Here is a 12,585-nt window from a genome sequence, read left to right on the forward strand (position 1 = left end):
AAGGATATACTAATCACCCAAGTTATCAGATCCCATCACAAACTACCTGAAGGGGTTTCATTATTTGATCTTTTTACTGTGGAACAAATATATATAAGACTCTTAATTGAAGATGTGAACTCCAAGACATCACAGGATGTTGTTTAGAATGAACAGATATATCGAGCTGAAGCCACCTAGCCAATCTTCTTCCTTCCCCACCCAACGGACATACTATCACACCAGAATGGCAATGACTTTGTTACGTTAATTAGCAATTGTAGATCAACCATGACCATACATTATTCTACACCACTAAATGTTAATGACTTATTTAGCCTTAATCAACTACTCCATGTGACAAAGGGTTAGTGGGTTGAGGTTACTGGGTTCCCACCCAGTCGTAATTGTTTGGTAGAAGGGTGACACATTTTCCCAGTGGCCTATGAGACGGTCGACTGTTGGGTCTTGAGAAACGTTTATGCAAATGTTAGCTGACACATGTCCCAAACTCTGGGGCACATCCCTGTGTGGATGGTGGTAAATGCAACTCACATTTTCTACAATGTCTGTATAAAACACTGATGCCACAAACATTGAAGTAAATATTTATGTGTATAAAGGATGACAATATAAAATATTACCAAAAACTGTTGGGAAAAAATACATCAACAGACAGGCATTTCCTATCTGAAAGCAGTAAATAGGTACCAGATTCTGCTTTCGGTACGACTGTTAGTGAATGATAGCAACAGAAACATATTGGCATCATATATACACAATCATAATGGATTTCAACAAACTGCTGCATGAAAAAAGTACATCTGATTTAGTTTAATTCTATTAAGTTGAGAATTTTAAATGCATATTTGGCAAGTTTAACTCGATGTCCTGACCAATTTTCTATCAACATGCTTGTCCTATGAATTTGCTCTTTTTCTATTCCATGTGGAATCTGAAATTGTCCTTACCTATTTTTTGAACCTAGAAAAAGAGTAAGAAGGAGAACATATTTCAGACATTTTATCTGTTTGCGATGCTCATTTCAAAGGGAAAATATAGTTTCAGGTTCAACGTTTATTTGTCATATGCACCGAACAACACAGCGTCATCCAGCACAGTGACATTCTTGTGACATGGAACCCGACAAGTAGGTATTATAAATATTACAAGATCAGTGATGTGAAAACTTAAGTTTGGTTATGTCCATTTTCTGCAACTAAAATATTAATTGTTGTTAAAATCATTTGTTTCAGTTAGTGCATCCTATGACACGATCATCCTAACCATTACAATGGACGAAACACTTCAAAACTGTTTTACTGGAAAAGAAAGTAAAATGTTGGGTGCAGACCCCTTCTCTAACTTTATTCATATTATCAATGAGCACACCTCGTTGCAATCACATATCACAAAATCGAAAATTAGGAAAAGTACTATACAAATGGTAAACATGCAGTATTTATATAAGGCCCGCTGATGTCACTACTGTGCACCATGTTTAAAAGCTTTGAATAAAGAAACGTTCAATGTTGCCTGACATTACTTGTCACGTATACTCACACAGCACAAACACGGATATATGATCACCGGCTGTGATTGCAACTAGCTGCAACAGTCAGGCAAGACCGAGATGCTTAGGAGTGATGTGTCGTTCAAAGGCACTGAGCATGTTTCAAAAACATGAAACCAGCCAGTCACACAAAGACAGTGTGGTTTGCTGGAACAGCTACAAAGCAAGTCTATCAGAAAAACTTGAGACAGCGAGTTCCACTGAAATTAGCAAAAGGAAGGGGTTTTGTGGCAGTGCATGTTGGGGAGACAAGGAATACCATTCGAGGTCATGAGGAAACAGTTGAAAGCCACAATAAAAGCAATTTCCTAGAGTGCACAACATCGTTTGAGGCAGTTCGATCCTTTCATGCAGAGGTATACACCCCCAGCAAACATATGTCCCCTTCGCTGAAAGTTAGTTTTCAGGTTGCCTTGACTATAACAGTTAGCAGCTGTAGCTGTGAAAGGTCTTTTAGTGCCTTGCGTTAGCTCCATATCTGAACTCAGGCCCAGGGGCAAAGCAGACTCCAGCACCTGGCTGTAATGCCAGTTTGTTTACACCTCATGATCATGATGCTGGTTGTTAATAAAGAAAGTGACTTTCTTACTTTTTCATTTATTCAATATTTTGGTCAACCTATTTGAACATCCATTTCACGCTGTAACATAATTAGAGCCCAATTTTTTCATTGTTCTAGGGTTCGAATTGAGCGTTATAAACAAAGAGCTGTTTGGGAGCCAAATGCAACATATATTTCGTGTGACCTGAGCTACAAGAGCCAGCTCACTATAAATCCTTGATCTACCCATCACTAGTACATATAGACAGGTGACATAAAGGTAAAGTTTGGTACTGAGGGGTTAGTACTCTGCAATCCTACCATAATATACCTCTGTGTAGTTCTTGATGAACAGTTCATGCTACCACAGTCTGATCACGTACTGCATTGACATTCTCAGTCACCTGTCACGGTCATCTTTTTGACCCCAATTTCCGACCCTATTTTCTGATGTTGTTCCCATAGATTTAAATGCAGATGTAACTTTCTATTGAAACACTAGCCAGTTGAGCAGTATTTGTGAATGAAGCTCCTGCATTCCGTGCCCCTTAATGAACCCTTTTTCAAAGCTACGTTGATCTTTTCGTCTTGCCATCTTGATCCAATATCGAGGTCAACTTGGCCTGCTCATATTTTTTATATATACCACAGATTATGATGTTAATTGCTAAATTCTAGCATGCATTACACCTGTATGGAAGTATCTGAATTTGTCATGTTTCTCCAGGGTTGACTAACCTGATTGTACTGTACATGTCATAATCCTCTTTAACACACAAGGGAAGCCTTCTTGTTTTTTATTTCTTTTTTTTTAAACACCATTTTTTTTTATATATGTTGTGTGTGTATTTGTGTTCATAAACAGTTAGGTCCGGAAATATTTGGAAACTGACACAAGTTTCATAATTGTGGCTCTACGCCACCACAATTGATTTAAAATGAAAGAACCGAGATGCAACTGGAGTGCAGACCTTTTTGGCTTTAATTCAAGGTGCTGTAATGTAATTGGACAAATAAACACAATCATAAATAACATTTTCATTTTTAAAACTTTTGTCGAGAATCCTTTGCAGGAAATGACTCCTTGATGTCTGGCACACATGGATATCACCAAACGTTGGGTTTCCTCCTTTGTGATGCTTTGCCAGGCCTTTACAGCAGCGGTCTTCAGTTGTTTTGTTTGTGGGTCTTTCTGCTTTAAGTTTTGTCTTCAGCAAGTGAAATGCATGCTTAATTGGGTTGAGATCAGGTGATTGACATGGCAGAATATACCAATTCCTTGACTAATTTTTTTGTAGTACGTTTCACTTGCATTGAGATCTCCTTTGATCGCATGTTGTGGGTTCACAGCATTAGCTTCCAAATGTGAGTGCCACACCTGGAATCAACTCCAGACCTTTTACCTGCTTAATTGATGAAGAAATAACGAAGGAATTACCTACACCTGTCCATGAAACAGCTTTTGTGTCAATTGTCCAAATACTTTTGGTCCCTTGAAAAAGAGGGGGCTATGTATTAAAGAACTGTAATTCCTAAACCCTTCCTCCAATTTAGATGTGAATAATCTCTAATTAAAGCTGAGGGACTGTACTTTAATCCCATTATTTAACTGTAACTTTAATATATCTTGGTAAACAGCCAAAGTAACAAAACTTGTGTTAGTGTCCAATTATTTCTGGACCTAACCGGATTACGAATTTGGTGGGGACTGAAAATCCAAAGGTCAGGTTTGGTGGGTTACAGGTAGATTACAGTTAGGTTTAGCTTTAGGGGTTCGTCTTCTGCTGCCAGTCGACTTCATAGGCGAGTTGGACGACAGGGAGCTGGTTGGTGAGGATAATGGTAGTGATGAAAGAAAGGACTTTTTATCACTCCTCAGCTCTCATTGGCTACTGGATGATTCCTCCACCAGTCATGGATTATAGGTGAGGAATCTTTGAACTTCACCTGACAGGAAATGTTACTATTCCCTGGCATTTATCAATTTAAAATAACCTTATTCTAAAAAAGGGCATAGTAATATAGGACAGTGGTTGAACTTTAAGTCAGAACAGTATGAAAAAGAGATTGACATCAATTCAACCTCTTACGTAACTGGTAAAAGTAACAAGCCTTACTTCACTGCTAACGTATAGTCTGTAAAATCTATAAATAGGCTTCAGTTATAATCGATGCTAAACACATTTTTACACTGACTTACAATGGTATACCTACAATGTTTTTTAATTCAAAACCTAATTTAAATGGAATTTGGCCACAGTCATAGTAATTAATGTACATTCTAATATAATTAAAGGGAATTTGACCTATATCCAAAATAATTAATCCACAACATCATTGCAGCGTGTTTGTATAAAACAGATGGGAAATTATATGATGCATCTCAAGAGAAAATATACACATACATACAAGTATTATTTTTCAGGGGTGTAAACATGAAATAATATTGATCATGTTAATGAGGTTACAGTGCAATCTAGTGGCCACATAGAGATATTGCACATATTGCTGTAATTTAGGTTGTGTATCCAGTGCATCAGTTTCTTCTCCATTTCCATTGACAATTACTTTTTGGACAGTCACACATTTACTTTTTGGCCCTGTATTTTTGCACATTGGATTTTAAATTATACATTGACTGGTGTAAAATTGCAGATTGTCAGCTTCAATCTAGGGGTATTTTCATCTACAGTATATCAAACTATTTACACATTTTGTACCTACTGCAGTTCCCCCATTTTAGTGAACATGAATCATTTAAAAATATATTTGGACTGAACATTATTTCCCTTTAAAGAATTAATCTGTGGTACTTGTGTGCATATCGTTAGCATGCAATGATTGCCTGAGGTCTGGGACATAAACATTACCAGATGCAGGGTATTTGCCCTGCTGATGCTTTGCCAGACATTTATTGCACCCATTTTCAATTCCTGCTCATATCTGACCTTATTAATCTACAACATGTGAAACTCTTAATCAATAAGGTGGATATTCTGTGATTGACTTGGCCATATGTTTATTTACACTTGTGATTTCATCCTGGTGCTGCCATTAGCTTGCACATCATCGGTGAAGACAAATGAGCCAGTTACAGCTGCAGGAATACACGCCCAAACCACAACACTAACTCCACTATGATCTGTGTACACAAAGTGCTGTCATTTCTAAATTATTAATCAAATATGAATTAACGCTGACATTCTACATTTTACCCCCTTGGAATACAGAGCTAAAAGAAATAAATAAATGTCTCACTGTCCAAATACTTTTGACTTTGAGTGTCAGGTCAGAGGTGAGACTTGTGGCAGGTCAGTTCTTCTATCCGGTAAGCCCTCAGGTGTGACGTGCTCCACCAATTGGTTGTGGAAAACAGTATAAACTCCTCTGCTAAGAAACAGCACTGCTAAGGCAGAAAAGTAGCTGGCATAGATAAAGAACTGCCGGGGGAAAGAGACAAGAGGAACACTCATACAATGTAAATTACATTAAACATAGGTCTTATAACACACAGTAACAGTAACCAGTGTAACTAACAACAAAGTAGTATTCTTATGTAACCCAGAAAGTACATTTTCCAACAGTGTTTAGGAAATTTCTTTTAAGATTATGTTTAAGAGATTATGTGTGAGTAAGTTGGTTGCATGCGTGAGTGGTGGTCAGTGAGTGTGTCTTAGAATTACCTGTGAGCAGATGGTGAGTTCCAGGGTCTTGGTGTTTACAACTATGGCAGTGAGGAGACTCTGCAAGACTATTCCCACAAAACTGTTGACACCAAACACCAGGGCGTAGCGCTCCCTGCTTATACCTCGGGCTATCTGGAACCTGCCAGAGACGTACAGTTGGAATCAGTAGCCATAAAATCTATCAGGCTTCTGATTTGTATAGTAAAACAACTGATCGCCTGACTCCTTAATGAATTGCTGATGACTGACTGTCCGTTACTTAAACTCTGACCCTTAATATATTTTGCTCTATATATCTAAAAGCACTCTTACGTGCAGATGGTGATGAGCTCCATATAGATGGTTTTGAATAGTGCGTAGCAGATGTAGCAGACCCAGATGTTGCTGGTCATGCTCATCAGGTACAGAACCCCAGCAGACAGAGCCGTAAACACACCCAGTACCAGCTCTCCCCACAGCGTCCATTCCAGAGCCAGGTGGCCCACAGCTATAGAGGCTACTGATCCTGGAACAATGAAACAGTACTGTAAATACAAAACATCCTATCCAATCTCAGTCATCTATTAGAACTGTCGACAAAAGGCAAAAACATTTTGAAACACACTATTTATTGTTTTATTTTGTTTCTACTGAGTAGTCTATACAGCTCCGGAAAACATTTAGAGAACACCTTTTCTTTCCTTTCCAAAAAAGTCAAAAGGGAAGGTTTTGAGCGAGGAACAGAAGGGTTCAAATTATGAGACTACTGCAAATTTAATGCTTCTGTTCCTCACTCAGAACTTTCCTTTTCAACTTTTTTGAAAGGAAAGAAAAAGGTGCAGTGGTCTCTTCATTTTTTCCGGAGCTGTATATAAACCTCCACCTGAGTGGAACACCACAATGTTGTGGAGGTGAGAAGGTATTCAGATGCCACTGCATAAAAAGACCCAACCCATGTGTACTCTCGCAGGTAGATATGTGTGGACTGAGTAGCAGCCTGAAAGCAAGGATATGTTCTGCGAAAGAAGCAGTCATGTAGTAAGTTACCCTGATTTAGAAATGTAGAAAGGTACTCTTCTGTACCACTTGAGCACATTTGACACGACACCTATGAAAATCTATAAAGTAACTGAGTTTATATTTGCGGTATGCTGGTAGTAATGGTATTGAAATTGCATCTGAATACAATAAGGATTCCTGCTGACTAATGTCAGTAATTTGATAACAGATATTTCCAAGGTAATGCAAACTGTCTCCCTTCATGCTTTTCACCATTCTTGAATATGTTTCCCTGAATTTTCCATAACATTCATACAGAAAAGTGTATTGTCATTTGAGTTTAAGACTTGGATCACACTGAATGTTTTTAAACATGGAAGACAGTTCATTAGTTATCCAAGCCCAGCATTTAAACATCGACAATACAACACAATTACCACCGTCTTGAGGGAAATATAAAAATGTGAATGGACCAAGTTAAAGACATACCGCGGAACCTGTAATTGTGTGTCAACTGGAATAATGTGAAGACAAAGCAGGATGTAATTTAAATCCTGTAATTGGCCGTGGTTTCCAGGGACATAGGGGATGTTTCAGAGTGATAATCAGTGGAAATCCATATGAAATGCTGTTCTGTGACTAGTTCCAGCTGGTCTCATCCATCTAGAGGATTGACACCAGAGGTAATTAGCAATTCTAAGCATGACTGTGCTTACTGGTCGCTGTCTATTGGGTATTGGGAAATTGGGTAAGTTTAGTGTGTATTGCTAGTCACTGTCTTTACAGTAATGTTTGCATTGCTGGTTTAAACATAAAAATATATACTAATATATAGTAACATAGAAGTTTAGAAAGCACAGTGAAAAAAAGGAAGACACTATAATAAGCACGCCTTAGTGAAGGAACCCAAAAAAATTAATTCTGTGATTCTTTATTAATTTGTATAGGGATTTATACCTACAGTATATACTTAATTTATGTCCTAGTAATCTATCATCAGAATGTTTATGGTTAACATATGTTTCTGTAAGGTGTGAATGCAGGGTCAAAAGGGTTGCTTTTATTTGCCTAGCTTGCTTGATCCTCGAGTTAACACCACTCTGTCATATGAGATGGCCCCAGGAACAAATTGGAATGTGTCCCTAATTGATTAGGGGTCTATTCTGCACGACTTGTCTTGGTATCTTCATGTTAGCTAACAAACCCCCACATCTTTAGTGGGATATTAACCAGCGTGAGGTTTGAGAAAGCTCTCTCTTGCATTTTGCTTACTTTGCATGCATTTCTGCTCTTGCAACTTCTTATTTTCCAGAGGACTTGTATCTTTCATACTTGTACTGGAATTGTAATACTCTCTTCATATATTAAAATAATTTTTTACGTAAATACATTGACTATTTGGAATTAATCTAAAATGGGTCAAAATCCTGCTCCTTCAGTTGCAATAGTTGTCAGGAGAGCTAGTACAAAAAACGTGGTCTTTAAATTAAGAGTGTTACAGTTATGTTGGGTGTGTGTTACAGGGAATAGTTATGTTACCTGAGAGTGTAGCCATAGCCTCCACCCCTCCATTGTATGCTGTGAAGTTATACGGGGGCTGTTTGGATTCCCAGAGGAGCTGCACATATAATGTGATCTGGTAATAGCCACACTTCCCCATAGCTGACCACACACAGAAGAACAGCACTGTGACGGAGGAGTAACACTCCTTACAATCCAGCGCCAACCTCCTCAAAGCAGTCGCCACCACCCGCCTCCCCCTCCTCAGGCAGCGCACAACCCAAACCCAGGACCCACGTGAACTGGACGTGACATTCTCCGATGGGTTGTAATCCATCTCACTTTCCCTAAGGAACAGGCTCTTCTCGGGCATGGGCAGGAGAAGGGCGGCCAACAGAGCCAGACAGACGGAGTTCAGAGTAATGACATTGAGCCAGTACAGGGATATCCCTCCCAGGGACACCAGGAGTTGGCCCAACAGGCTGCCACATGCGTAGCCCAGTAGCACAGCCCCTCTGGCATAGCTGGTTACCCTCTGGTAATACTGTGGATGGACCACGCTGTAGATATAGGAATAGTAGGCTGTGTCAGCTGCCGTGCCCATACTGTAGGCAAACAAGGCGCACTGAGTCAACACCACGCCAGAGCTGAAAAGTAACAGGATAAATGCCAGGATGAAGGTTAACGCCTGGAGGACAATGAGAGGCTTGTATCTCAGGACGTCTGTCACCAGGAAGACTGGGATGAGGAGGAAAAGGTTGGAGTAGGCCCACGTTGGGATCACCTGTTTTGTAACCTGTGGGAAGATAAGAAACTGTCAGGATGTACTGTAAAATTGTACATCATTCATTTCTAATATTTATCGTTATCATAAAAGACCAGTGGTTATATGATTCCTGAAGCTCTGTGTTTAAGCTATTGTGCTGTACCTGTTGGGTGGTAAGGTTCTTGTATGGCCCTGTGAGGAAGTCTGTGAGGAAAGGTTCAGAGGGTCTCATCATGGAAAAGAATCCGTAGACGCAGAGAAAAACTGTGGGGAACACCCAGTTCCTCCCCCGAGACCCAGGCTGAAGGCCCACACTCCAATCCCTACAAAACCACATCATCTCTCTGCTTTTCCCCAGGGTTGTCTCTCCACGGCTGGCCTGAGTTCAGTCTAATTCAGACTGTTTAATCTGAGGTGGTATGGAGGTGGAGATAAGCCCAAGGACAGATCCACTGTAAATTCTACTGGGTGCTCCACCTGATGCCTGGAGAGCTGGCCAGACCTGAAGCAATAAGAATAAAAATGAGGGGTGAACCTCAGGGGTGGATGTTGTCATACATCCAGGAGTGGGAGACCATATTACTCCTGACTACTAATTCATTTACATCTCCTTGACCACTCAACCACTTCTCGGTTCCAGGGTCACTGAGGAGTGAGGACAGAGGAGAGAGGATTTGGACAGGACTAGAAAACAATTGAGAATAGCCCCATGTGTGGCATAGATATCTCCATTACTCTCAGAGATGGTCAGAGTCCACTATTAGCAATGTGCAACACATTCTCACAGTGAATTTGTGTAAAAACCTCCAACAAGTAATTTTGTGAGTTTTCTGTAGACTCAATTTGTTAAAAAAATTCACAAATTCACACTGGTGACGTCAACGCCCAAATTCAGAGGTACACAGAAAGGGAAACGCTGCGCTTTGTAATACTACTGTGAAGGTTATAGACAACAAAGCACTTTGCTTTCTAAAACTCCATTCATGTTATAGACAACAAAGCACTGTGCTTTCTAAAACTCCATTCATGTTATGGACAACAAAGCACTGTGCTTTCTAAAACCCCATTCATGTTATGGACAACAAAGCACTGTGCTTTCTAAAACCCCATTCATGTTATGGACAACAAAGCACTGTGCTTTCTAAAACTCCATGTTATGGACAACAAAGCACTGTGCTTTCTAAAACTCCATTCATGTTATGGACAACAAAGCACTGTGCTTTCTAAAACTCCATTCATGTTATGCACAACAAAGCACTGTGCTTTCTAAAACTCCATTCATGTTATGGACAACAAAGCACTGTGCTTTCTAAAACTCCATTCATGTTATGGACAACAAAGCACTGTGCTTTCTAAAACTCCATTCATGTTATGGACAACAAAGCACTGTGCTTTCTAAAACTCCATTCATGTTATGGACAACAAAGCACTGTGCTTTCTAAAACTCCATTAATGTTATGGACAACAAAACGCAGGATAGTGGGAAGGTTAGGGAAAAAAAATACTACACCTAGTATACTACAGTAAAGTCTGAGCTCTGGCCCACTTGTGGATAACATGAACTCTTATCTGTCTTTCAACTTCTCTCCTTCCTGATGTTTACCTTCTGAAGGTGGATAGGTGGAAGAGAATTGGAAGAGTGAGTAGAGACGGAGGGGGCTGAAGGGAAAAAAAAACGAATATTTATATATATATATATATATATTGTACATCAGGTGTTCACGTGTTTGAAGATGAAATGTGATTTTTCACATCCCACTTACAGCAAGTGGGATCACAGCAATGAATACTATAACAGCCATGTCCGCAAAAACCATAGTGAATATAAAAGTATGCTTCAGTCTGTAAAAAAAATAAAACAATACAGTGATTAATTATAAAAACACTTTCTCATATACCACAGCTTTTAGCCAATCAGCCTTCAGGACTTTAATGAATGAGTTTATAATATACCACAGTCATGTCTGCAAAAGTTTGAAAATACTAAACTCTTTTGTAGTTACTGTTCCTAGCTTTTGTATGGAACAAATCCTAAGTGAAATAACTTCAATTATTGCTTTTTGCTTAAGATTGTCCTTGGATTTTGGACTTCATACACTGTCTTAAACTGTACATTATTAAACTAGAACACTAGGTCAATGTATTCATTTCAGACACATTTCGGAAATGGCATCCCTGACTGAATGTTCCACCTTGCACAAGTCTTTGCCACTACTGCCATTCATTTGGATTACTTCCCTGAATATGTGTTTACTGCCACTACTGCCATTCATTTGGATTACTTCCCTGAATGTGTGTGTACTGCCACTACTGCCATTCATTTGGATTACTTCCCTGAATGTGTGTGTACTGCCACTACTGCCATTCATTTGGATTACTTCCCTGAATGTTTATGTACTGCCACTACTGCCTTTCATTTGGATTACTTCCCTGAATGTGTGTGTACTGCCACTACTGCCATTCATTTGGATTACTTCCCTGAATGTGTGTGTACTGCCACTACTGCCATTCATTTGGATTACTTCCCTGAATGTGTGTGTACTGCCACTACTGCCATTCATTTGGATTACTTCCCTGAATGTTTATGTACTGCCACTACTGCCTTTCATTTGGATTACTTCCCTGAATGTGTGTGTACTGCCACTACTGCCATTCATTTGGATTACTTCCCTGAATGTGTGTGTACTGCCACTACTGCCATTCATTTGGATTACTTCCCCGAATGTGTGTGTATTCGTCTGTCCCTCGGTCTGCCTGTCTTTCTGTCTGTATGTATGTTTTGTGGGTCCCTGGCAGTGGCGTACATTTGTATTGTTTATTGGAGCGGTCAGGGTCACTGGATCCCAGGATTTTCACTCTTCTCCAGTGGGGGTCATATTGACCTGTCTGTAATATCGCACCCCCTCATTCTACACCCCTGGTCCCTGCCATTTGACTTCCAGGTAGTTTTATTGGACACTAGCCGACTAGCTGGGCTGAGCCTATGAAAGAGCAGGTTAGAGTCAGACTCCCATAGATGGAACATGACCCGGACCACGGGAGGCAGATATAGGTAAACATGCTCTGGCCCTTCTGATCCACATATCATACATGAAATAGACGGCATAGACCTGTTTGCCCCTACTTATCAGACGTCATGCTATTTATATTACTCTGTATCGACCAGTATCCCTGCTGCCACTGGATACCGTGTGCGGCTGACTTTGAAACAAGCAGCGGGTGATATAGTTGTGCTTGTGAAGTCCAGATAAATGTGTGTGGGGGAGTGTACACGTGTGTCTGAATGTTTGAACAGTTGCTGGCTGGCTTCCCTGCATAACAGCTACCCGACTGAGGCTCACTGATAAGACATGGAAACTAAAACATGTTTTTTCGCACATTTACAACACTTGCTTTTCAATTTTAAATGCTCCTGCAGAATTACTACAAATGCTACATGCCCATTATAGTTAAGAAGGCCAACATTGGTTGGAAGATAAACATTTTCCTGGTATGATAACTTTCGCATGTTTAGAAAAAAGCAGTTAGACATTGTTAACTGTTCAAGCTGTTATTTCATTGT

The 12,585-nt window shown here is 39.8% G+C and overlaps 1 protein-coding gene across 1 annotated transcript; it reads right to left on the minus strand.

The window, feature by feature from the left end:
• Window positions 1-4,438: 4,438 nt before the first annotated feature.
• Window positions 4,439-9,364, minus strand: LOC105011871 (thiamine transporter 2). Its single transcript, XM_010872302.2, has 5 exons — window positions 9,187-9,364; window positions 8,297-9,053; window positions 6,092-6,284; window positions 5,777-5,918; window positions 4,439-5,533 (listed from the first exon to the last, which is right to left on the minus strand). The coding sequence occupies exons 1-5, from the start codon at window positions 9,361-9,363 to the stop codon at window positions 5,378-5,380; spliced, it is 1,425 nt and encodes a 474-aa protein (XP_010870604.1). The 5' UTR covers window position 9,364; the 3' UTR covers window positions 4,439-5,377.
• Between the last annotated feature and the right edge of the window lie 3,221 nt (window positions 9,365-12,585).

Source organism: Esox lucius, chromosome 8, assembly GCF_011004845.1.
Source record: "Esox lucius isolate fEsoLuc1 chromosome 8, fEsoLuc1.pri, whole genome shotgun sequence".
In the NCBI taxonomy this organism is placed as follows: domain Eukaryota; kingdom Metazoa; phylum Chordata; class Actinopteri; order Esociformes; family Esocidae; genus Esox; species Esox lucius.